The sequence below is a fragment of the Anomaloglossus baeobatrachus genome, chromosome 1 (assembly GCF_048569485.1).
Source record: "Anomaloglossus baeobatrachus isolate aAnoBae1 chromosome 1, aAnoBae1.hap1, whole genome shotgun sequence".
Classification (NCBI taxonomy): Eukaryota; Metazoa; Chordata; class Amphibia; order Anura; family Aromobatidae; genus Anomaloglossus; species Anomaloglossus baeobatrachus.
In genome coordinates, this window is record NC_134353.1 from 608,761,215 (window position 1) to 608,788,858 (window position 27,644).

Here is a 27,644-nt window from a genome sequence, read left to right on the forward strand (position 1 = left end):
TCTTATATCCACCATAGCACGCACCAGGGTGGGGATATGTGAGCAGCCAGTCCCATCTATCTGTTAACTGCTCATAAACCTGGCCCTGGTCAGCCTGTTTAACCCTCTCAGTATTATATGTACTAGAGCTACCTTCCAGGCCTACATCACAGAGCATAACCACCTCTGTAACACACACCTCCCCTCCATGACGTGGTTTAAATTGCCATTTTACTCCATCTAAATGTAATGCAATACTTTCTAATAATGCAGTTACTTGCCAAAGCTGCACTTTCTAAAAGAGTCAGTGGTATCAGGAATACTGAGTGATCACATACATCTTTTACTTTAACAGGGCAAAACTTAATCTTTTGATAATGTTTTGTAAATTTGAACTATGAAGAGGAAAAAAAAGAGAAGTGAAATGGTAGAGCCATTTGACTTGTGATCTCTGCTCAGAGACCTTTACTGAAGCTGGTATCGGATTACAGGATGGCAGATCTAAGAGATTTAATTACTAAATTCTATCTTTCCATAAGGGTCCTAAGTGTCCAGAATTTTGCCCTCACTCCATAATTTCATGCAAACACCTGCATAAGCCAATCTAAAAAAAAAAAAAAGCAGCAGCGGCAACAACCTTCTCATCTAGGACTCAAATGTTTTAGTTTAGTTTAACCAGAACCTTAAAATAGAGAGAAGCAGATGTGCCCGGACTCAAGTACAAGGCGCTGAAATAAGCTACATCCTGGCTGCAGGCATGAGAGGGCTTTTCTACATTTATCCATTTCCTTTTTATATTACAAAGAAACAAATATACAGCACAATGGCACTGCTCAGGACAGGTAAATCCTTTATCGCTTTAGAGAGGTTGTACCGGATTAAAAGAAAAAGAAAGGATGGTAGAATTTTTGCTCAATAATGCCACACCTGTCCACAGGTTGTGTGTGGTATAGCAGCTTAGTCCCCTCACATCAATGCAGTTGAACAACAGTACCAGATTTAACCCATGGCTTGGAAGAAATTAAGCACATTTTTTCAATTCTCTACATCCTTTTAACTATTGGTGTTGTTCCCTTATAGCTATATAGCAGCCTTAGGTTAGACTTTTGTTTTAAAAGCCAGTAGCCATGTTATATAATAAGGTATTTTAAAGGAATCTTCTCATCTCATGCATGTATGGTATATCAAGAGCCTAAGCCGTATATGTATAGTAGTGTGCGTGCCTACAATGGGATCCATATCTGTCTCTATAGAACAGGACCCAGTTGTACATTCAGTACCGGCAGACCTCACATTTACTTGACATTTGTGGCTCATTCTGTGGATATGCCATAAATGTATGAGATTGAAATACCCCTTTATAGAAGAAAAACAACATGATTAATTCATTAATTATTCCTGTGACGGTTTTCTCTTTCAGACAATCATGCCCCCTTCACCATTAAAGGGCCTACTGTACATATGACATCATAGAGAGGTACATCTCTAAGGCCTCATTCACTTGTCTGTTTATTCACTTATAAATGCTATCTGTTTTTTTTTATAGGACACACTTGTACCTGTGATAGTCTAACGGGGTGTTCACATGACAGGTTTTTCCTCTCATTCTAAAGGGGGCTTTAGACGCAGCGATATCGCTGGTGAAAACACCCGCCCCCGTCGTTTATGCGTCACAGGCAAATCGTGGGGACCACATAGCTACTCATGAGCCAGATCAGACACCCCATACTTTGCACTGACGAGGGGCAAGCACCCCGAAACACCGTGTCTGCAAATTGGGATTCTGATCTGGCATATATCCTAAGGGGCACTTTGCACACTACGACATCGCAAGCCGATGCTGCGATGCCGAACGCGATAGTGCCCGCCCCGTCGCAACTGCGATATCCTTGTGATAGCTGCCGTAGCGAACATTATCGCTACGGCAGCTTCACATGTACTCACCTGTCCTGCGACCGTCGCTCTGGCCGGCGACCCGCCTCCTTATTAAGGGGGCGGGTCGAATGGCGTCACTGCGACGTCACACGGCAGGCGGCCAATAGGAGCGGAGGGGCGGAGATAAGCAGGATGTAAACATCCCGCCCACCTCTTTCCTTCCGCATATCCTACGGAAGCCGCAGTGACGCCTGTAGGAGATGTTCCTCGCTCCTGCGGCTTCACACACAGCGATGTGTGCTGCCGCAGGAACGAGGAACAACATCGGACCGTCGCGTCAGGGTAATCATGGATTACGCCGACGTTGCACCGATGATACGATTACGACGCTTTTGCGCTCGTTAATCGTATCATCGAGCCTTTACACACTACGATGTCGCATGCGATGCCGGAAGTACGTCATTTTCAATTTGACCCCACCGACATCACACCTGCGATGTTGTAGTGTGCAAAGCCCGCCTAAGTCATATGCAAAGGATTGTTAGAAATGCATTTTTGACTTTTAGGCTCGCTACTTCCAATAAGTGGCGCTGCGCGAGAGTTTGTCTCCTTTCTTGGAGAGACAATTTGAATAATTCCCAGAGGGGCATTGCAGCTATAAGTCCCCTTACTGGCAGCCAGACTGGCTTGCAAAGTCTCCTTAAGGAGAATAGTTTGCAAAAAATAAAAAACTGAAAATTGGGGGGTGCAATATCATTCGGCCCCTTTAACCCCTTCACCCCCGGCCACTAAAACACCCTAATGACCGGGCCATTTTTTGCAATTCTGACCAGTGTCACTTTGACAGGTTATAACTCTGGAACGCTTCAACGGATCCTGGCGATTCTGAGATTGTTTTTTCGTGACATATTGTACTTCATGTCAGTGGTAAATTTAGGCCGATATGTTTTGCGTTTATTTGTGAAAATTTAGGAAATTTGGCGAAAATTTTGAAAATTTCGCAAATTTCAAACTTTGAAAATTTATGCCCATAAATCTGAGAGATATGTCACACAAAATAGTTACTAAATAACATTTCCCACTTGTCTACTTTACATCAGCGCAATTTTCGAAACAAATTTTTTTTCCGTTAGGAAGTTAGAAGGGGTCAAAGGTCATCAGCAAATTCTCATTTTTCCAACAAAATTTACAAAATAATTTTTTTAGGGACCACATTACATTTGAGGTGACTTTGAGAAGCCTAGGTGACAGAAAATACCCAAAAGTGACCCCATTCTAAAAACTACACCCCTCACACTGCTCAAAACCACATCCAATAAGTTTATTAACCCTTTAGGTGCTTCACAGGAACCAAAGCAATGTGGAAGGAAAAAATGAAAATTTTACTTTTTAACACAAAAATGTTACTTTAGCCATAAAATTTTCATTTTTACAAGGGAGAAAAGAGAAAGTGCACCCTACAATTTATTGTGCATGTTCTCCTGAGTACGCTGATACCCCATATGTGGTAAAAATCAATTGTTTGGGCGCACGGCAGAGCTCGGAAGGGAAGGAGCGCCATTTGAATTTTTGAACGCAAAATTAGCTGCACTCATTAGCGGACGCCATGTCGGGTTTGAAGACCCCCTGAGGTGCCTAAACAATGGAGCTCCCCCACAAGTGACCCCATTTTGGAAACTAGAGGCCTCAAATAATTTTTCTAGATGTTTGGTGAGCACTTTGAACCCCTGGGGGCTTCACAAAAGTTTATAGCGTTGAGCCGTGAAAAGAAAAAAAAATTTTTTACCACAAAACGGTTGCTTCAACTAGGTAGCTTTTTTTTTCACAAGGGTAACAGGAAAAAATGCACCATAAAATGTATTGTGCATTTTCTCCTGAGTACGCAGATACCTCATATGTGGTGGAAATCAAATGTTTGGACACACAGCAGTGCTCGGAAGGCAAGGAGCGCCATTTGAATTTTTGAGTGCAAAATTAGCTGCACCTGTTAGCGGACGCCATGTCGGGTTTGAAGACCCCCTGAGGTGCCTAAACAATAGAGCTCCCCCACAAGTGACCCCATTTTGGAAACTAGAGCCCTCAAATAATTGTTCTAGATGTTTGGTGAGCACTTTGAACACCTGGGGGCTTCACAGAAGTTTATAGCGTTGAGCCGTGAAAAGAAAAAATTTTTTTTTTACCACAAAACGGTTGCTTCAACTAGGTAGCTTTTTTTTTCACAAGGCTATCAGGAAAAAATGCACCATAAAATGTATTGTGCATTTTCTCCTGAGTACGCAGATACCTCATATGTGGTGGAAAGTAATTGTTTGGGCGCATGGCGGGGCTCAGAAGAGAAGGAGCGCCATTTGACAGCAAAATTGGTTGGAATCATTAGCGGACGCCATGTCACGTTTGGAGACCCCCTATGGTGCCTAAACAGTGGAGCTCCCCCACAAGTGACACCATTTTGGAAACTAGAGCCCTCAAATAATTTTTCTAGATGTTTGGTGAGCACTTTGAACACCTGGGGGCTTCACAGAAGTTTATAGCGTTGAGCCGTGAAAAGAAAAAATTTTTTTTTTACCACAAAACGGTTGCTTCAACTAGGTAGCTTTTTTTTTCACAAGGGTAACAGGAAAAAATGCACCATAAAACGTATTGTGCAATTTCTCCTGAGTACGCAGATACCTCATATGTGGTGGAAAGTAATTGTTTGAGCGCATGGCGGGGCTCAGAAGAGAAGGAGCGCCATTTGACTTTTCAAACGCACAGACACAGTGCACTGATCGGCCGCTGCAGGACGCACGGTCGGATGCGATAAAAAAAAGCGTCGGGGATACGTAAAAAAAAAAGTCACGCCAAAAATTGACCATGGATGCAGATACGTTATGTGCATCCCTGATCAGCGCTTGGCGGGACGCACGGACGGATGCGATACAAAAAGCGTCGCAAATACGGAAAAAAGTCACGCCAAAAATTGAGCAGGGATGCCGATCCGTTATCTGCATCCCTAATCAGCGCTCGGCGGGACGCACGGACGGATGCGATACAAAAAGCGTCGTGAATACGGAAAAAAGTCACGCCAAAAACTGACCACGGATGCAGATCCGTTATCTGCATCCCTGATCAGCGCTCGGCGGGACGCACGGACGGATGCGATACAAAAAGCGTCGTGAATACGGAAAAAAGTCACGCCAAAAATTGACCATGGATGCCGATCCGTTATGTGCATCCCTGATCAGCGCTTGGCGGGACGCACGGACGGATGCGATACAAAAAGCGTCGGGGATACGGAAAAAAAAAAGTCACGCCAAAAATTGAGCAGGGATGCCGATCCGTTATCTGCATTCCTGATCAGCGCTTGGCGGGACGCACGGACGGATGAGGTGTAAAAATGGACAGGGGATACGGAAAAAAAAAAAAAAAGTTATACTCACAGTACCCAGAGGACTAGCAGGAGGATCACTGACCAGAAGAGCTGCAGAGGAACAGATGGCAGAGAGATGGACAGCTTTACAGGAGCAGCAGGCAGATCAGCAGAATGCCCAGGAAGGACCCAGCGATGGACACAGATGCGATCAGGCCGGTGAAGACAGGTAAGAGGACGTCGGGGGAGAGCAGAGGGGGAGAGGGGGGGGTGAGAGCAGAGGGGGGGGTGAGAGCAGAGGGGGGGTTGAGAGCAGAGGGGGAGGGGGGAGAGCAGAGGGGGAGACCGGAGAGGGAGCTGCAGAAGCAGAATAGAAATAATGGGGGAGGCAGTCAGATCGCGGGGGGAGCGGATCGGGATGTCGGGGGGGTGGGGTGGTTGGGGGGAGCAGATCGCGGGGGGGGGGCACGACAGGGGCTATCACGGCAGCACGCAGGGGCACCACGGGAGCGCGCACGGGCTGCAAAGTGAGCACAGTACTCACTTTGCAGCAGCAGCGGTGACCTCAGCAGCAGCGGTGGTCGCAGATCGGGATGCCGGGGGGCAGATCGGGGCGTAGGGGGGCAGATCGGGGCGTAGGGGGGCAGATCGGGGGGGGCACGGGCAGGGGCCTTCACGGCAGCACGCAGGGGCACCACGGGAGCGCACACGGGCTGCAAAGTGAGCACAGTACTCACTTTGCAGCAGCAGCGGTGGTCGCAGATCGGGATGCCGGGGGGCAGATCGGGGCGTAGGGGGGCAGATCGGGGCGTAGGGGGGCAGATCGGGGGGGGGGCACGGGCAGGGGCCTTCACGGGAGCGCGCAGGGAGCGGAATACTTACCATTGGAGCAGGAGCGGCGGAGACATCAGAGGCGGCGGCGGCAGCAGCAGCGGTGGCGTGGTACCAAAAGTACCAGCCACTCCACGCTGCAGACATGTTGGGGGAGGGCTCACAGGCCAGCACAGGCCTGGGGAGGGCGGCCACCGGCAGATCAGACCGCCCCACTGCACACTGATTGGAGCGATTGCGCGTCATAGCTCGATCGCTCCAATCAGTGCTGCAGGGGCTGGGGGCGGCATGTTTGAGGTCCACCTATGATATGCTGCTGCAGCTGCGGCATCTCATAGCTGGATCTCACAGGATCGCACTAATTCGGGCATTATTTTTGCCGAAATTAGTGCGATCGATGTGGTTGGCGGTTCAGATTTGAACAGCCAATCACATCGATCGTCGATAGGGGGTGGCGATGCCGCCCCCCCTGGGGTCAAGCAAAGGTCCCCTGCTGTAAGAAACAGCAGGGGACATCATTTGAAAGCCGTTGCTATGGCCACGGCAATCAAATGAAGTTTAGGCAGTAAAATTACGTCCCTGGTCGTTAAGTCACGTTAAAATAGGACGTAATTTTACTGCCCGCGGTCGTGAAGGGGTTAAGTTAATACTTTGTAGCTCCACCTTTTGCTGCGATTACAACTGCAAGTCACTTGGGGTATGTCTCTAATAGTTTTGCACATCAAGAGACTGAAATTCTTGCCCATTCTTCCTTTGCAAACAGCTCGAACTGAGTGAGGTTGGATGGAGCACGTTTGTGAACAGCAGTTTTCAGCTCTTTCCACAGATTCTCGATTGGATTCAGGTCTGGACTTTGACTTTGCCATTCTAAAGGGTGCTTTACACGCTGCGACATCGCTAGCGATTGCTAGCGATATCGTGAGCGATTGCTAGCGATATCGTGAGCGATAGCACCCGTCCCCGTTGTTGGTGCGATATGTGGTGATCGCTGCCATAGCGAACATTATCACTACGGCAGTGTCACACGGAACATGCCGCCCACCTCCTTCCTTCCTCATTGCCGGTGGATGGTGGTAAGGAGATGTTCGTCGCTCCTGCGGTGTCACACACAGCGATGTGTGCTGCCGCAGGAATGACGAACAACCAGGGCATGCACCATCACAGATATTATAAAAAGGAGCGACGTGTCAACGATGTTTGCCGTTTCTGCGATCGTTGATCGTCGCTCCTTTTAGTCACACACTGCGATGTCCCTAATGATGCCGGATGTGCGTCACAAACACCGTGACCCCGACGATATATCGTTAGCGATGTTGCAGCACCCTTAACACTTGGATATGTTTATTTTTGAGCCATTCCATTATAGATTTTGCTTTATGTTTGGGATCATATTCTTGTTAGAAGTCAAATCTCTGTCCCAGTCTCAGGTCTTTTGCAGACTCCAACAGGTTTTCTTCAAGAATGGTCCTGTATTTGGCTCCATCCATCTACCCATCAATTTTACCCATCTTCCCTGTCCCTGCTGAAGAAAATCAGCGCCAAACCATGATGCTGCCACCACCATGTTTGACAGTGGGGATGGTGTGTTCAGGGTGATGAGCTGTGTTGCTTTTACGCCAAACATATCGTTTGGCATTGTGCCCAAATAGTTCGATTTTGGTTTCATCTGACCAGAGCACCTTCTTCCACATGTTTGGTGTGTCTCCCAGGTGGCTTGTGGCAAACTTTAAACGACATTTTTTATGGATATCTTTGAGAAATGGCTTTTTTCTTGCCACTCTGCCATAAAGGCCAGATTTGTTTTCCCAGGTATATGGGAAGTGCAGCCAGATTATATGACCACATATAGCTCTTCTCTTATCAAGGTTCAATGTGCACATAATACCTCATTTTTACAGATGACATCCTCTATAATAAATTGAACCATACTAATGCTGAGGATACATGTTACAATCCAAGGAGCAAGCTTTGTAAAATTGTATTTGTAATGTTATTTCACTTGTTTCCTTTAAGGAAACACAGTCACAAAATGTTGCAAGTGGAAAGTGTCAACCATCACCTTGAAGTACAATTCTGCATTACATCAAAGTGGCTTACATGTCTAATGCCAGCGTCCAAAATACATGAGTGAATGGAAAAACACGCGCAGATTCAGTATTAATCCAAGGATTCTGCTATAATGCCTGGAATCTCACTCTCATATATTAGCCCCCAATAAATATGGGCAAAGAGGTGGAATAGCAAGGCTCTACTTAGTCATATAGTCAGTATAATTATATATTCAGGTTATCATAGAGTAGTGAGATAGAACCTATGGCCTTATGAATGGTCACACATAAAAGTGAGCAATTTTGCCACACCAACTTCAATATCAGTGAGACCGCGCTTTAAGCAATAATGGATAGGATTATAAATCAAACAAAATACTTCCACAGATAATATGGATGGTCATCAGCCGCACCCCAAAAGGGCAACAAACACATATAGAAAGAAAGACACCTTAAGGGTAAGTTCACACACTGCGTTTTTCGCGGCGTTTTTGCGCGTTTTTCGGGTGCGTTTTTGGCCTCAAAACTGCAGGACTTTGCTTCCCCAGCAAAGTCTATGACTTTTCATTTTTGCTGTCCGCACACAACTTTTTTTTTAAGCTGCGTTTTTGAGCTTAAAAAAAAAAAAAAAAAAAAAAAAAGGACATGTCAATTCTTTCCTGCGTTTTTCTGCGTTTTCCCCCCATGCAATGCATTGGAAAAACGCAGCGATCAAAAACGCAGCAAAACAGCCAAAAACGCACCAAATCGCGGTAAAAACGCATGCGTTTGACGCGGGTGCGTTTTTGTGCGTTTTTAGCAGCCAAAAACGCACAAAAACGCATCGTCAAAAAAACGCAGTGTGCGCACATAGCCTAAGCCAGATGTTCACTTAGAATATGGTGAATCTCAACAATTCAGGACATCACTATCTGTGATAGCAGCACATTAGTATCCCAACACTGAGCAATGTAAAAACAGAGTGTAGTCATAGCTATACAAATAACGTGCCCTGTATTCAGCGTTGGTCTGGCTTGCCGAAGTACCGGGGAAACCCCCTGTAGGCCCCGACCTTGTCTTCAATCTAAGCCATCTAAGCTGTCTTCAGCAGCCTGTAGGGCCCCCCCCCCCGGCTGAGTGTATTAAAATGACCTGCGGCCATGGCTCCTTAGACCGTCGGGACTCCGCTGCAGGTGATGATACTTTATGTTGTAGTCAGATTATGGTAGCGCCAGTAGCATAGCTATTGGGGGAGAAGAGGGAGCGGTTGCCCCGGACCCCTGACATGGAGGGGCCCACCCAGAGCTTATGAGCTGAGGGCGCTGCAGGGGCAGAGCAGAAGTTTCTTCCCTTTAGGTGATGCAGAACGACTTCTTATATCTAACCCTACAGATGATGCCAAGCGGGACTTAGAGAGGGCACAGAGAGCTCTGAGAGACCATATGACTTCCTTGGCCACTAACAAACGCTTTTTCCTTAAGCAGCGGTACTTTACGGAGGGGGAGAGTGTGGGACATCTCTTGGCTACAATTGCTAGGGCGCAGGAGGGATTGACCTATATCACCAAATTGAAACTTGACACTGGAGAGGAGGTGAGGGACAGCGGGAGGATTGTGGAGGTCATGCAACAGTATTACACCCAATTATACTCCTCTAAATCGCATTATGGGGATGAGGAACTGCGGGACTTTGTGGAGGAGATCACTCTCCCCAGTCTGTCAGATAGTGAGAGAGATTCCCTGAATAGAGATATAGACCTGGAGGAGCTGGAGGAGGCGCTCGGTCAAATCCAAAATGAAAAGGCCCCAGGTGCGGACGGACTCCCGGGTGAATTCTACAAATTATATACCCATCCGCTGCTGCCAAGACTCTTGGATGTGTTCAGAGATGCTGAGGAGAAGGGATCCCTCCCTGCATCCATGAGGGAGGCTATTATTGTTCTGATTTTAAAATCCGGGAAAGATCCGACCGCGCCTGACTCCTATCGCCCAATCTCGCTGCTTACATTAGATATTAAATTAATCGCTAAAATTCTAGCTAACAGGTTGTCCCGGGTGATCACGTCAGTGATCCACGAGGATCAGACTGGATTCATCCCCAATAAATCTACTTCCATTAATTTGCGACGTTTATTCCTGGGGATACAGCTAAGTTCTGAGGGGAGAAACAAGGAGAGAGCAGTCCTGTCATTAGATGCAGCCAAAGCCTTTGACAGTATTGAATGGAATTTCCTATGGGTAGTTTTGGAGAAATTGGGTCTTGGCTCCAGATTTATTGGCTGGGTCAAATTGTTATATGCCTCTCCGCGGGCCAGGATTCGAGTTAATCGTTGTACCTCCTCGTCTTTTAATTTGGCCAGGGGCACGAGACAGGGCTGTCCTCTCTCTCCATTACTATTTGCAGCGGCAATTGAACCATTGGCGGCTATGCTTCGTGCATCCGCTGGCGTAAAGGGGTTTGAGATAGGCGGTCTGGAGCATAAGGTTTCCCTCTATGCGGACGATTTGTTGCTGTATCTCAGGGAGGTGGGGACATCGGTGGGCCCAGCAATAAATATTATTATAGAATTTGGTAGGCGCTCGGGACTCCTAATAAACTGGAAGAAATCGGCCCTGCTCCCTATAGATCCACTCCCATCTAATTTTAGTACTCTGGGGCTGCCAATTCCGACGGTGGATAAATTTAAATACCTGGGGATTGTGGTTAGTGCCCGACCGCGTGATTACTACTCTCAAAATCTGGAACCAGTGTTGGCTCAGTTTAGGAACAAGATAGATGCCTGGTGTCGACTCCCACTGTCCCTTATTGGCCGTGCTAATCTACTAAAAATGGTACTGATGCCCAAACTTCTGTATCTTCTCCACAACGCCCCAATATGGATCCACTGGAAATTTTTCCGTAAAATCAACACTTTGTTTCGGGAACTCTTGTGGCAAAAGCAGCAGGCTAGAATCCGCCTTGAGACCCTGCAGAGAGGGAAGGAGGATGGGGGTCTGGCAGTCCCCAACCCGTGGGTTTATTATGTTGCGGCACAGATGCAGCACTTCAGGGGGTGGGGAAAGGATGAGGCATATGACGCTGGGGGCAAATTGGTGAGGGGCCTTGCAGAATGGGGACACCCAGTGGCTTTTTTGGATGCAGGATACTCACCCAGAGGAGGAACATTATATCCAACATTATCATTGATGTACAAGGTGTGGGATAGAGGGAAGCAGTTGCTGGGAATATCAGGAATGACTGAGTACTGGCCCTTATGGCATAATCGTGGACTGGCGGAGCTGCAGAGACTCCCGGGTTGGAGAATGTGGGTGAGCAGGGGGGTGCATCAGGTGTCTCAGATTCTTCAGAATAATATACTTAAAAGATTTGACCAGCTTCAAGCTGAGTTTGGGATACCGCACAGTTCCTTTTACCAATACCTGCAGCTCCGTCATGCCTATGAGACACAGACACGTCGTATGGACATTAGGATAGAGCGGAATCACACTCTTACTGAATTGTTGACATCTGATCGCTCCTATGGTATTATTTCTAGGTTGTATACAGTGATGTTATCTAGACACCTCGACAAATTCCCTTTGCAGGCTAGAGAGAAGTGGGAGAGGGACCTAGGCCCTATGACAGAGGAACAGTGGGGTGAGGTCCTGTCTCAGACTCCAAGCCTTGCTGTATCTGAAGGCCAACGACTGTCGCAGCTATTCCTGTTACATAGAGTATATAGGACACCTAGTCTATTGCATAAGATGGGAGTTAGGATGGATGATCTGTGTCCTAGGTGCGGACAGGAAGGTGCGAATCTGATGCATATGATGTGGTCCTGTGGGAACATTGAAGATTACTGGAGGGCAGTACTAGATTTGGTTAGACAAGTTTTCAATATCCGTCTACAGCCAAGACCTATTATATGTATCCTGGGTCTACTGGAGGGGGGGGGTGGACTTGAGTTCGCCGGTAATGGTCGGTATTACACGTCTCTTGTACCAGGCTAGGAAACTGTTGGCCTACCACTGGTTGGACCCAGCGCCTCCGGTCATCGGGGATTTTAGGGAAAGAGTAAACGCTATACTTCGACTGGAGAGAGGAGTATACCTTAAAAGGAATGCATTGAAAAAGTTCTATAAGATCTGGGGGGCATGGTTGGATACCCCAGGCCTTCCCTCCTCGGCGTTACTGCAGGACAGTGCGAGCGACCAGGTCCTTCTCCTTCTGACCGGTTAACAAATTTCCTCAAATAGGGTGATATGCGTACTGCTGGAAGGTGTGTGCATGTATATGTGTGTGCATGTATATGTGTGTGCATGTATATGTGTGTGTGCATGTATATGTGTGTGTGCAAGTATATGTGTGTGCGTGTATATGTGTGTGCATGTATATGTGTGTGCATGTATATGTGTGTGCGTGCGTGCGTGCGTGCGTGCGTGTATGTATATGTGTATATATATATAATGTCATAATGATGCTGGGTAAGCTATACTATGGAGAATATATTGGGAAATAATATGCACTTTGAGACCCATATTGAAATGAGACGTGGACTGCGGGTGCATTGTTTATTATGTTATTTGTGTGGTTTTTCTTATTGACTAAAGGTTTTTTCCCTTTCTGTGATATTTCTATGGAGGGAATTATTTTATGTGTTGTATAATTTTGATGTTAAATAAAAATGAACCTGATTTAAAAAAATAAGAAGTTTCTTCCCAAATGAAGAAAATGCATCCTAGTGGTGCTGCCAGGACCTACAATGATGTCATACCCATGTGACTGTGTGGGAGGAGCCACTGAGTTTTGCCAGGCGGGAGATACTGAAGGAGATGGGGACACATGTGGCCGGTAAGGAGGGATGAGGGGGGTTAAGACTGTGACAGAGGGACACAGGTTGTATGGATATGGGGGTTTAAGAGAGGGGTAATTTGGGGTACAGGCTGTGTGAGATATGCTGGGCATGGTGTGTAGAATGTGGGATATGGGGGTGCAGGGTATGTGGGATATGTGAGGCAGGAGGTGTGAGACGTGAACCCCTAGCTACACCTCTACTCATAGTGCACTTACTTGCTGCACATTGACTTGTTAACTGGGCGGCACGATTGCATCAGCACACTGTACAGCATGACACGCCTACTCTAGCCCTCTATAGCGGAGCAGTTTAAGACAGCATAGGCGCCATTTGTGGTAGAGACGGCCAGGCAGGCAGCAGCCATTACATGTCACACAGGACCAGTCCTTGCTGCGTGACACGAGTGAAGTATACACAGTAACCATATATCAGTAGGGATTAGGGAAAGAGAGATAGCAGTCAAAGCATGTGATGGGATTGGGAAAGCTGGATGTGGAGAGAAAGATGCTCTTTTCCTCAGCACCCAGCTTTTCTATGTCCTGATATCTATCTTGTCATCAGCACCCAACTTTCCCATTCTCTGATATCATGGGAAAGCTGGGTGTTTAGGACAGGATGCATATCAGAACATAGAAAAGCTGGGTGCTGAGGGAAAGAGCAGCGTGTCAAAGTAATTGTTTTTTACCCCAAGTGTCTTATCCTGTACCGAGTATCAAGCATCATTTTCCTGTACCCCAAGTGTCTTATCCTGAATAGAGTTTTAAGCGTCACTATCCTGTACCCCAATTTCAGTGTCATTATCCTGTACCCCCAGTGACAGTGTCATTAGCCTGTACTCTCCAGTGTCATTGTCATTATCCTGTACCCCCAATGTCAGTGTCATTATCCTGTACCCCCAATGTCAGTGTCATTATCCTGTACCCTCAGTGTCAGTGTCATTATCCTGTACCCAGAGTGTCAGTGTCATTATCCTATACCCCCAATGTCATTATCCTGTACCCCCAATGTCATTATCTTGTACCCCCAGTGTCATTATCCTGTACCCCCAGTGTCATTATCCTGTACCCCAAGTGTCATTATCCTGTACCCCAAGTGTCATTATCCTGTACCCCAAGTGTCATTATCCTGTACCCCAAGTGCCATTATCCTGTACCCCAAGTGTCAGTGCCATTATCCTGAACCCCAAGTGTCATTATCCTATACCCCAAGTGTCATTATCCTACACCCCAAGTGTCATTGTCATTATCCTGTACCCCCAGTGTCAATGTCCTTGTGTGTGAAAGTTTAGGCACATGACTAATTTGGATCTGTATCATACAGGTCCCAAATCTCGCCAATATACATTGTATTGCTATAGTGGATACCACTATGATAACAAAGACAGAAAAAAATAGATAAATGTCAGACTAAAGTGAAACAAATATTGACCGGAGTCTCCAAATGGAAAGGTGTATTGGAGTGGTAATGTTTCACACCACCACATACTGACTCTATAGGGGATTTCCCAAGTCAGTGGGGACAGACCCTACAGTTAGGTCCAGAAATATTTGGACAGTGACACAATTTTCGCGAGTTGGGCTCTGCATGCCACCACATTGGATTTGAAATGAAACCTCTACAACAGAATTCAAGTGCAGATTGTAACGTTTAATTTGAAGGTTTGAACAAAAATATCTGATAAAAATTGTAGGAATTGTACACATTTCTTTACAAACACTCCACATTTTAGGAGGTCAAAAGTAATTGGACAAATAAACCAAACCCAAACAAAATATTTTTATTTTCAATATTTTGTTGCGAATCCTTTGGAGGCAATCACTGCCTTCTTAAGTCTGGAACCCATGGACATCACCAAACACTGGGTTTCCTCCTTCTTAATGCTTTGCCAGGCCTTTACAGCCGCAGCCTTCAGGTCTTGCTTGTTTGTGGGTCTTTCCGTCTTAAGTCTGGATTTGAGCAAGTGAAATGCATGCTCAATTAGGTTAAGATCTGGTGATTGACTTGGCCATTGCAGAATGTTCCACTTTTTTGCACTCATGAACTCCTGGGTAGCTTTTGCTGTATGCTTGGGGTCATTGTCCATCTGTACTATGAAGCGCCGTCCGATCAACTTTGCGGCATTTGGCTGAATCTGGGCTGAAAGTATATCCCGGTACACTTCAGAATTCATCCGGCTACTCTTGTCTGCTGTTATGTCATTAATAAACACAAGTGACCCAGTGCCATTGAAAGCCATGCATGTCCATGCCATCACGTTGCCTCCACCATGTTTTACAGAGGATGTGGTGTGCCTTGGATCATGTGCCGTTCCCTTTCTTCTCCAAACTTTTTTCTTCCCATCATTCTGGTACAGGTTGATCTTGGTCTCATCTGTCCATAGAATACTTTTCCAGAACGGAGCTGGCTTCATGAGGTGTTTTTCAGCAAATTTAACTCTGGCCTGTCTATTCTTGGAATTGATGAATGGTTTGCATCTAGATGTGAACCCTTTGTATTTACTTTCATGGAGTCTTCTCTTTACTGTTGACTTAGAGACAGATACACCTACTTCACTGAGAGTGTTCTGGACTTCAGTTGATGTTGTGAACGGGTTCTTCTTCACCAAAGAAAGTATGCGGCGATCATCCACCACTGTTGTCATCCGTGGACGCCCAGGCCTTTTTGAGTTCCCAAGCTCACCAGTCAATTCCTTTTTTCTCAGAATGTAACCGACTGTTGATTTTGCTACTCCAAGCATGTCTGCTATCTCTCTGATGGATTTTTTCTTTTTTTTCAGCCTCAGGATGTTCTGCTTCACCTCAACTGAGAGTTCCTTAGACCGCATGTTGTCTGGTCACAGCAACAGCTTCCAAATGCAAAACCACACACCTGTAATCAACCCCAGACCTTTTAACTACTTCATTGATTACAGGTTAACGAGGGAGACGCCTTCAGAGTTAATTGCAGTCCTTAGAGTCCCTTGTCCAATTACTTTTGGTCCCTTGAAAAAGAGGAGGCTATGCATTACAGAGCTATGATTCCTAAACCCTTTCTCCGATTTGGATGTGAAAACTCTCATATTGCAGCTGGGAGTGTGCACTTTCAGCCCATATTATATATATAATTCTATTTCTAAACATGTTTTTGTAAACAGCTAAAATAACAAAACTTGTGTCACTGTCCAAATATTTCTGGACCTAACTGTATATGGTGGATAGATGGTGGCATAGGGGGATTAATTTTAGTAATCTTTTCCATTTGAAGATGCTGAATAGCATTTTGCTTCACTTTGAATATTGTTTTCCTGATGGACTTGGTGGTTACCTAAGACAAGGAATGTCCGTGTGTAAGAAAAACTGCGACTGATTGTGATAATAGATTCCATTATTAACTACAATAAATAAGAGGCTACAAGAAATCCTGTGATATCTGCAGGGCACAATACAGGTCTTTTTTGCACACTGTAGTTTGCTAAAAGGCGCAAGTTATACTGAGAGAAGCCGAAAATGAACACGTAATAAAAACGTTTATGGCAGCTACAGTGTGGGCTCCTAGAGTTAATTTCCCTGGTAAGCCCCTGGCACCCCAGTCCGACCCTGCCTGTATTAGCAATGTCATATGTAATAAAATGAGATGTATCAGTGGCATGCCCAGTAACAGATCATTATGCAAATAGTATCATACTTGCCAAATGACAAATCACAATATACCCAATGGCAAATAATATTGCACAGCATAACAGATGTGCCAAATGACACAATAACTTAGCTTGAGTAGCCTCACGCCTGACACGTTTCTCCTCCCTTTCCAAATGCCAGGGGTTTCATCAGGGGCATCCCAAATTGGACCTGAGGCTCATATAGCCAGATAGACCATGTTGTATTCAAAGGCAGCTTTTTTATACCTGTAAACATATGATGTCCCCAGGAAGAAAACTCCCTACAAGTAGCTGGAACGCACGCTAGGCAGTCAGGGCTCATTTCCATCCAAGGCCTGAATAGTATGCTGGCCTCTATGGGCGGGGCCATGCTCGAGACAGCCAATCAATCGTCTATCAGAAGGTGGGGCGAACAATCTCTGCATAGTACCAACCTCTGCAACCAGGTAGGGGAAGTCTAGGGAATCCATCCTGGGCCCCTCCCCCTCTGAGGTATATATTGATTTATGACTAACGTTGTAGCAAATTTTTATTGTGCTGTATTCAATTGTGTGTGGTTGTAACTAAATAAAGTTATTGTTTTAACATGAATTTGATTTGCTTCCAGGTATGATGAGATCACAAGGCACATAACATCACAGTGCACTTGATATCATAGACCTCACATGACATCACAAATGCTATAGAATGTACAAAGCTCTAATCCAGAACCATCTTGTGTCACAGCTTGAAGACGACTGGTCCAGGTAGGTAGCTCTTCACTGAATACTGGAGGATCGGGCAACATCGGAGAGGGGTGAAGAAGGACTCGCTGCACAGCACAAACAGCACAGCAGGATGAGGAACAGATCAGCAGTGTGTACTGTATGGACTCATCACCATGATTGTTCCAAGCAATAACTAGCTGCATGTTTTATTTCTTCTTGACCCTTCCACAAGGCTGTCATAGGACCTACAATTATCAAGTGAGAAGAATTTTCAGGGTCAGACCTAGAAGGTATGTATGTGTGTGTGTGCGCGTGTAAGTGCGTGTGCATGCGCGCGTGTGTGTGTGTTTGCATGAGTGTGTGTATGTGTGATCACTTCCCAGAACTGTGGCATTGAAGGTGTGTGTGTGTGTGTGTGTGTGTGTGTGTATGTGTGTGTGTGTATGTGTGTGTATGTATGTGTGTGTATGTATGCATAAGTGTGTGTATATATGATCGCTTCCTAGAATTGCAGCACTGAAGGTGTGTGTGTGTGTGCTCCAAGCAATGAAAGGTTGTTTGTGTGGCCCCAGCAATAAAGGGACTGTGCGTCAGTGTCTATTTGACCCCACTACTAAAGGGGTGTGTGAGGGTTTGCATGGCATCCAGGTAATGAAAGGATTTATTTGTGATGGTTTCTGTGGAGTCCCCAGCAATTAAGGGGTGAGCGTTTCTGTCCACAGCACTGCAGCACTGAAGGTGTGTGTGTGTGTGTGTGTGTGTGTGTGTGTGTATGATCGCTTCCCAGAAATGCAGCACTGAAGGTGTGTGTGTGTGTGTGTGTGTGTATGTGTGTGTGTTCCAAGCAATGAAAGGTTGTTTGTGTGGCCCCAGCAATAAAGGGACTGTGTGTCAGTGTCTATTTGACCCCATTACTAAAGGGGTGTGTGAGCCTTTGTATGGAGTCCAGGTAATAAAAGGATTTATTTGTGATGGTTTTTATGGAGTCCCAGCAATTAAGGGGTGAGCGTTTCTGTCCCCAGCACTGCAGGGGTGTGTGTTTGTGTATGTGTGTCTTGAGGTGTGTGTGTATGTGTGTGTTTGTGGGCATATGTGTCTGTATATGTGTGAGCATCAAGTTGAGTGTGCATATGTTTGTTTGCATATGTCATATTGTATATTAGATTGTAAGCTCCTAGGAGCAGGGTGTGTATATATTTTTCTTTGTAAGATTAGCGCTCCATAGCTTATAATTACTAGTGATGGGTCAATAGATTTTCGGGTTTGGATTAGTTGTACTGAATACCGAGTACTATTTCAGTATTAATGATGAATAATTAACCTAATGCAAGTCAATGTGGAACCCGAGCATTTTTTTTTTAAGATGTCCTTAAAATAACACTCGAGTTCCCCATTGACTTGCATTAGGTCAGTTATTAGTGACGAATACTGGAATAGTACTGGGTATTTGATCCAACAATCCAAACTCGAATATTTTACTATTCGCCCATCACTAATAATTCCATATAAATATATTGCAATATGCAGCAGGACTGACGTGATCCAGGGAAATATCCGATCGCCAGAACTGGGGTCAGGAAGGAATCCCCCCCCCCCCGAGGCAGAACTCTCCGGGGGGTTTCTTCGCCTTCCTCTGGATCTTTGGGTCCAGTGCCTCTCAGCTGGTCCCCAATGACTGTAGCTGGTTCTGTAGTCCACACGGGGGCTCACCTGAGAGGCACTGTGACCATTGTGTAATTTCTCAAAGGGCCAGTATACTTTCAATACAATGCTGCTTATTGATCTTCTAATAAAAAACAAACATAAATTTAGATATATATCGTGTTGTGTGGTTTTTTTGTCTGAATTTCTCCTCACACAGTGATAATGATGGGAATGATCACTACTACCCTGAATATACCACAGCTAGAATCGGGCAGTATAGAGGAGTCAATACAGAGAATAGATGTCATAAATTCAACTCCTGTCCCAAATTACACTACAATTATTATGGGATTCAGGCTCAGTGATTGGGGCACTAACATTGTGCACTACATACTACCTGAAAGAAGAATGAAGACCGAGACATAGAGCAGCAGAATACCCGAGACACAGGATCTTCTATAAAAGTAAAAAAATTACTAAAAAGAGGTTCAACAAGCAGAGAGGTGGCCCCCGGAGGCAACCAGGAGGGGGGCCGAACTCAGCAATGGTCACTATTCAGAGGAAACAGCCAACATTTATTAAGTGGCAACCCCTACTTTATGCATATTGTGCCAAGATGGAGCGATTTGTGCCAATTTGTTAACACTTGAAGGAGTCTTAATAAAAGTGGCGCATTTGGAGCCATCTAATGGACACTTGTTACGTTTGTTCAGCAGCGCCTTTGTACTTGCAACCACTAGGCCACTGCTGGAATTCTGTTCTGACTGGTCTTTGTATGGAAAGAGAACTAAGAAACCAATGGTAAGACATGGGGTGGATGTGGCTACACAATGTATTACAAAACCTGCATTATGGATAAGATTAGGAGCAGGTTGGCAAATTTTACCTTGAGGGACAATCATGAAGCAGTGGCCAACAAGTTGAGGCAGCCTATCTTTTGCCGGCTAACATCTGACTGCTGCATTAACCCTGCTATGCTCGTCATGAGTCATTTCCCTGCCTTTGATGTGAGCTCATACGCCGATCCTGAATCCTTCCCTGCAGATAAAGGCTGAATTACTCAGTCTTCATCTGCCTCTAACAGCCATGGGTGGAGCGGCACTCCGCCTGTGGCTGTTAACCTGTTAAATGCTGTTGTTAATCTAAGATAGCGGCATTTAAAGTATGCTGGCAGGGGGGCATGCTGTTCTGAGTCCTCATTGGCGTGCAGTCGTGGGATACTGATGAGATGATCACATCTGTAAAACGCTGTGAAATTAATAATGCTATATAAGTGAGTAAAATAAATGTCATGACAGTTATTGGTCAGTGGATGACCCCCATGTCTGTCACCATGGTAACTCCTGTGATAACCAGCCAGTGGCCGGCGTTCATAGGAGACTGTGATTTCTTCTGTATACAGCATTGCTGTATACAGAACAAGTGGTGAGACTCTTGCAGGTTCAAAGTACAGTACAAAGTAGAAAAAAGTTTTAAAAATAGGAGTTCACATCACCCTTTACCACATTAAAAAAAGAAATAAAATTAAAAATACACATATTTGCTATCACTGTGTTTATATAAAAGTCCAATCTATCAAAACATAAATTAATCCGAACAGTAAACCGTGTCATCTGAAAAAAATCAAAACGACAAGATTACCGTTATTTAGGTATTTGCAGCAACAGAAAAAAATGTAATAACAGGCAATCAAAACATCATATATGTCATGCTCGCAGGGCAAGCAGCAGGTAAGTTGTTCCACTGGACCAAAGGCACTGACTACTGACCTGGAGGAGCGAATCTGAATGGCTACCGAGTCTTCACTAAAGCCACTGGAGGTGCAACTAGGCTAACACGCTGGTAGGTAGCCGACAAGGGCAGCCCCAGGGGATCACGGTGCCCTGGCGGCTGGCACCATGGATATACTACAATAGTCTCTGACATTAGGAGCAGCAGCCGTAATTGTAGTTTTGTCAGAGACGGGTAGTTGCAGTAGCAGCAGCCAAGATGGGTAGTTGCAGTAGCAGCGGCCAAGATGGGTAGTTGCAGTAGCAGCGGCCAAGATGGGTAGTTGCAGTAGCAGCGGCCAAGATGGGTAGTTGCAGCAGCGAAGGCCAAGATGGGTGGTTGCAGCAGCAGCGCTTGGTAACGTAAAAGAGTGGCTGTGTGGACAGTTGCAGCAGCAGTAGTAGGTATGGATAGTGGCAGCAGCAGCAGAGTCATCATCCACTAGAGCGCAGAAGAGCAACAGTAAGGCCTAAGCCACACGGCGAGAAAATCGGTGCGAGTGCAGTGCGATAAAACATCGCATTCCCCTCGGACCAATTATAGCCTGTGTGACAGCACACATGAGTGATTATTTTCTCAGCCCTAATCGGACCGAAAAAACAAAATCGCAGCATGCTGCGATTGTAAGGCGAGACCCTTTTCTCTCGCACCCATTCAAGTGAATGGGGCGAGAGAGAGAGAAAAAAAAAAAAAAAAAAAAAAAAAATCGCACTGCACTCGCGGTACTCCGGGGTACTGCGCGTGCAGAGCGAGAATCACAATAACCGACTACGTAGGAGAGAAGGAGAGAAATCCCTCCCTCCCCTCCTCCGTGCCGGCCCGCCCCTCTGCAGTGCTGGTCTGCCCCTCCGCATCGCCGGCCCGCCCCCAGCAGCTGAGGTCTGCTCGCAGGGTCGGACCTCAGACGCAGGCACACTCGCATGACACTCGGCTCCTGCTGTGCTACCAGCGCGAGCCGAGTCTCATGCGAGCATCGCAGTAGTGCCCCGTGTGGCCCCAGCCTAATACAGCCAGGGTCGCCATCAGGGCATTACTACTGTGCCTGGTGTACCGGGCCCGGTGAAGAGAGGGGGCCCGGCCAGGCCCGGGGAAATTACTTAGCTTTGTTAAGCACCGGGCAGGCCAGGCCTCCCCTCTTCACCGGGCCCCAGTCACAGCCGCAGCAGAGGGGCCCGGCCGTGTCGTTTCTGCCACTGCAGACATGGCTAAATTGCAGGCGAAGCCCTTCTAGGGCATCGCATGCAAATTAGCCATGTGACCGGAAGCGAGTGGAACAGGGAGGGGGCGCGTGATTTTGCAGCCAAATGTGATGAGGTCATCACTCTACGCCTCATCACAATGCTGCGGACAATGCGGAGGTGGCGAAGATGCTGCAGCCAGCAGGGACAGGTAAGCGCTGTAAGCTGAAGACGATCGCCAAAGGGGGGAGGGATGAGTTGGTGGGGAGGCCCGCCCGCTGATCTCAGCCCGAGGGGAGCCCGCTGATCTCTGCCTGGGGTCACCCGCCGACCGCGCAAGCCCGCCGACTGCCGGCCCGCCAACCGCAAACCCACCGACCACAGGCCCACCAACCACAGGCCCACCAACCACAGGCCCTGTCTTGCTTCAGCTAGACAAGGGGTGAGGGGTCTCATGCCTCCCTGCTGTGAGCCTCCTGCCTCTCTGCTGTGAGCCTCCTGCCTCTCTGCTGTGAGCCTCCTGCCTCTCTGCTGTGAGCCTCCTGCCTCCCTGCTGTGAGCCTCCTGCCTCCCTGCTGTGAGCCTCCTGCCTCCCTGCTGTGAGCCTCCTGCCTCCCTGCTGTGAGCCTCCTGCCTCCCTGCTGTGAGCCTACTGCCTCCCTGCTGTGAGCCTACTGCCTCCCTGCTGTGAGCCTCCTGCCTCCCTGCTGTGAGCCTCCTGCCTCCCTGCTGTGAGCCTCCTGCCTCCCTGCTGTGAGCCTCCTGCCTCCCTGCTGTGAGCCTCCTGCCTCTCTGCTGTGAGCCTCCTGCCTCTCTGCTGTGAGCCTCCTGCCTCACTGCTGTGAGCCTCCTGCCTCTCTGCTGTGAGCCTCCTGCCTCTCTGCTGTGAGCCTCCTGCCTCTCTGCTGTGAGCCTCCTGCCTCTCTGCTGTGAGCCTCCTGCCTCTCTGCCGTGCCCAGCAGTACTGTCCGAGCTCCAGCCCCTCCTGTGATGTGTATATGCCCCCAGTCACTCCTGCTGTGATGTGTGTATATGTCCCCAGCCCCTCCTGTGATGTATATACATATCCCCAGCCCCTCCTGTGATGTATATACAGTACAGACGAAAAGTTTGAACTCATCTCTAGAACAACTATTAAGAGGAGACTTTGTGCAGCAGGCCTTCATGGTTAAATAGCTACTAGGAAACCACTGCTAAGGACAGACAACAAGCAGAAGAGACTTGCTTGGGCTAAAGAACACAAGAAATGGACATTAGACCAGTGGAAATCTGTTGTTTGGTCTGAGGAGTCCAAATTTGAGATCTTTTGGATCCAACCACCGTGTCTTTGAAGAAAAAGTGAACGGATGGACTCTACATGCCTGGTTCCCACCGTGAAGCATGGAGGAGGAGGTGTGATGGTGTGGGGGTGCTTTGCTGGTGACACTGTTGGGGATTTATTCAAAATTGAAGGCATACAGAACCAGCATGGCTACCACAGCATCTTGCAGCGGCATGCTATTCCATCCGGTTTGCATTTAGTTGGACCATAATTTATTTTTCAACAGGACAATGACCCCAAACACACCTCCAGGCTGTGTAAGGGCTATTTGACTAAGAAGGAGAGTGATGGGGTGCTACGCCAGATGACCTAGTCTCCAGAGTCACCAAACCTGAACCGAATCGAAATGGTTTGGAGTGAGCTGGACCGCAGAGTGAAGGCAAAAGGGCCAACAAGTGCTAAGCATCTCTGGGAACTCCTTCAAGACTGTTGGAAAACCATTTCCGGTGACTACCTCTTGAAGCTCATCAAGAGAATGCAAAGAGTGTGCAAAGTAGTAATGAAAGCAAAAGGTGGCTACTTTGAAGAACCTAGAATATAAGACATATTTTCAGTTGTTTCACACTTTAAGTATTTCATTCCACATGTTTTAATTCAGTTTTGATGCCTTCAATGTGAATCTACAATTTTTAGAGTCATGAAAATAAAGAAAACTCTTTGAATGAGCAGGTGTGTCCAAACCTTTGGTCTGTACTGTACATGTCCCCAGTCCCTCCTGCTGTGATGTGTGTATATGTCCCCAGCCCCTCCTGTGATGTATATATATGTCCCCAGCCCCTCCTGCTATGATGTATGTATATGTCTCCACCCCCTCCTGTGATGTGTGTGCCTTCAGCATCCGCTACATGATGTATATGATTTACCAATCTGTTGACATGTATACCAGGAGGAGGACATATTCACCAGGAAGGGTCAGGAACCAGGCTGGGAACATATATACGCGCATGTGCCCAGCAGGGGTATATATATATATTATACAGTGCCTACAAGTAGTATTCAACCCCCTGCAGATTTAGCAGGTTTGATAAGATGCAAATAAGTTAAAGCCTGCAAACTTCAAACAAGAACAGGATTTATTAACAGATGCATAAATCTTACAAACCAACAAGTTATGTTGCTCAGTTAAATTTTAATACATTTTCAACATAAAAGTGTGGGTCAATTATTATTCAACCACTAGGTTTAATATTTTGTGGAATAACCCTTGTTTGCAATTACAGCTAATAATCGTCTTTTATAAGACATGATCAGGCCGGAACAGGTCTCTGGAGTTATCTTGGCCCACTCCTCCATGCAGATCTTCTCCAAGTTATCTAGGTTCTTTGGGTGTCTCATGTGGACTTTAATCTTGAGCTCCTTCCACAAGTTTTCAATTGGGTTAAGGTCAGGAGACTGACTAGGCCACTGCAACACCTTGATTTTTTCCATCTTGAACCAGGCCTTGGTTTTTTTGGCTGTGTGCTTTGGGTCGTTTTCTTGTTGGAAGATGAAATGACGACCCATCTTAAGATCCTTGATGGAGGAGCTTAGGTTCTTGGCCATAATCTCCAGGTAGGCCGTGCTATCCATCTTCCCATGGATGCGGACCAGATGGCCAGGCCCCTTGGCTGAGAAACAGCCCCACAGCATGATGCTGCCACCACCATGCTTGACTGTAGGGATGGTATGCTTGGGGTCGTATTCAGTGCCATACAGTCTCCAAACGTCACGTGTGTGGTTGGCACTAAAGATCTCGATCTTGGTCTCATCAGACCAGAGAACCTTGAACCAGTCTGTCTCAGAGTCCTCCAAGTGATCATGAGCAAACTGTAGACGAGCCTTGACATGACGCTTTGAAAGTAAAAGGTACCTTACGGGCTCGTCTGGAACGGAGACCATTGCGGTGGAGTACGTTGCTTATGGTATTGACTGAATCCAATGTCTCCACTGCCATGAGATCTTCCCGGAGCTCCTTCCTTGTTGTCCTTGGGTTAGCCTTGACTCTTCGGACAAGCCTGGCCTCGGCACGGGAGGAAACTTTCAAAGGCTGTCCAGGCCATGGAAGGCTAACAGTAGTTCCATAAGCCTTCCACTTCCGGATGATGCTCCCAACAGTGGAGACAGGTAGGCCCAACTCCTAGGAAAGGGTTTTGTACCCCTTGCCAGCCTTGTGACCCTCCACGATCTTGTCTCTGATGGCCTTGGAATGCTCCCTTGTCTTTCCCATGTTGACCATGTATAAGTGCTGTTCACAAGTTTGGGGAGGGTCTTAATTAGTCAGAAAAGGCTGGAAAAAGAGATAATTAATCCAAACATGTGAAGCTCATTGTTCTTTGTGCCTGAAATACTTCTTAATACTTTAGGGGAACCAAACAGAATTCTGGTGGTTTGAGGAGCTGAATAATAAATTACCCTCTGAATAAACTTTTCTCAATTTAAAAAAAAAAAAGAAATAACATTCTTTTTTGCTGCAGTGCATTTCACACTTCCAGGCTGATCTACAGTCCAAATGTCACAATGCCAAGTTAATTCCGATTGTGTAAACCTGCTAAATCTGAAGGGGGTTGAATACTACTTGTAGGCACTGTATATATATATATATAAATATATATACACACACACACACACATATATATAATTTTATATATATCTATATCTATCAATTATTATTATTTATCCCTCTCCTGGGCACATGCGGGTATATATGTTACCAGCGTGGTTTCTGCCCCTCCTGGTGAATATGTCCTCTTTCCGATATATATGTGTCATCCTGGGGGCCTCCTGGTGTGTATATATGTGTGTATGTATGTATGTATGTACATATATATATATATATATATATACATACATACATATATATATACATACATACATATATATATACATACATATATATATATACATACATATATATATATACATACATATACATACACACGTTTTTCCAAGAGTGAGAGTGTGGAAGGTTTGAGGGGTGGAGGCGGAGCTGGGGTGGAGCCTGGGCGGAGTCCCAAGGGGGCCCGAAAATGTTGTCAGTATGTGGCCCTGAAATTCCTAGTGGCGGCCCTGGCCGAATCATATAAGGAGAGGTACGGGAAAAAAGAAGACATCAAATGAGATTTAGTACTGAAGGATGAAAAATGCAGATGCTGCCCTCTAGTGGGAGTTTACAGAACTGCACAGTATGAATAGGCAAAATGCACTGACTACAGACAGTCTGAATAGAGACACTCGAAGGTGGAAACAGAGAAGGCTATTGTTATTCTGTTCAGCTTAAACCACACTTTTTCTTTTTGGGATTGTAAAAAAATCTTAATGGCACAAACACATGACCATTTTCATCGGAAGTACAGTCTGGCACAGTACAAGTAACTGGGAGGTCACATATATATTGATATCTGTGGTCTTCCTGTTCATGTCATACTGATGACAGTAGTTGACAGTAATGGATGGCAGCCTATGGAACAAAAAATATGAGAAAAAAAACAGGGAAATAATTCACACCCCAAGGGGAAATCGAATTTCCTTCAGCACTAATGAAAAAAAATGAAATTCAGCAGTGATCTTTAATGGAAAGAATCATCAAGCAGTCAGGTTAACCAGAAACACATGGGACGCCATGTATTCTTTTAGGCAATGTAAACAACAGCAGAATGAATGGTATTAATATTAGGGACGTTAACTAGATGGGTGCTAGCTTCAGCCTGCAGGACGCTGGGTCAGACACTTGTGGACACAGCAGGTAATATTCAGAAGCCGTAAAATATAATGGAGTCCAGCTGTGGCATCAGTCCAGGCTGGCTACACTGGTAATGGAGTACATATGGAAAATGCATGCTGTTATTACACTCATCGTTTTATTAGTAGTCACCATGGTCATCATAGGAAAGACACGTAGATTATGCATAGTCATACCTTGTACTTCCCCTGGTCACAGCCACACAGTGTGCTCTCCATCGTGTAACTCCTCTGGACGCCCAGTTCTCTCCACACCACCACACGGGCAGTGGACTCTTTGGATCTTTCCACTACAAAACTACAGCTGCTCATAGAAAATGCAGGCGCGATTTGGCTCAGGGCTTTGGGAAGAGTCTGCAAGTAAGAAAAAGACAGACAATGGTCAGGAGATTTTATCCCGATTTCAAGATTAGTTACAATACATGGAGTCTTAAATCTATATATCCCCGGCTACTTTCCTCACGAGCCTTTACGTTTTGTGCTGCGGCCGCTGCCATCAGCCCTATGGCCAACGTGTGCACATTACTATGTTCCCGTTGTAGTTGAATTCTTCCCTAAAAAGGGGCCAAAAGCAGCGCATGCATATGCCACCAACTCCAGCACTGTTTTATTGAAGACAGTGCCTGCGAATATCATTTGAAACAAACTGGTGATATTCACAGAGACAGGGTCTTCAATAAAATGGTGTCGGAGTTGTCGGTATACACATGCTGACTTTGTATAGGTGTATGTGTATGTGTATGTGTATGTATATATATATATATATATATATATA

The 27,644-nt window shown here is 46.1% G+C and overlaps 1 protein-coding gene across 2 annotated transcripts in view; it reads right to left on the minus strand.

Annotated features, from left to right (window-relative positions):
• AGTPBP1 (ATP/GTP binding carboxypeptidase 1) overlaps positions 1-27,644 on the minus strand; it is a 245,618-nt gene that overhangs the window by 38,477 nt on the left and 179,497 nt on the right. For both annotated transcript variants that reach the window (XM_075318445.1, XM_075318453.1), the window contains one exon: positions 27,047-27,223. In XM_075318445.1, coding sequence (XP_075174560.1) covers positions 27,047-27,223 — 177 coding nt within the window. The remainder of the gene's footprint in view (positions 1-27,046; positions 27,224-27,644) is intronic.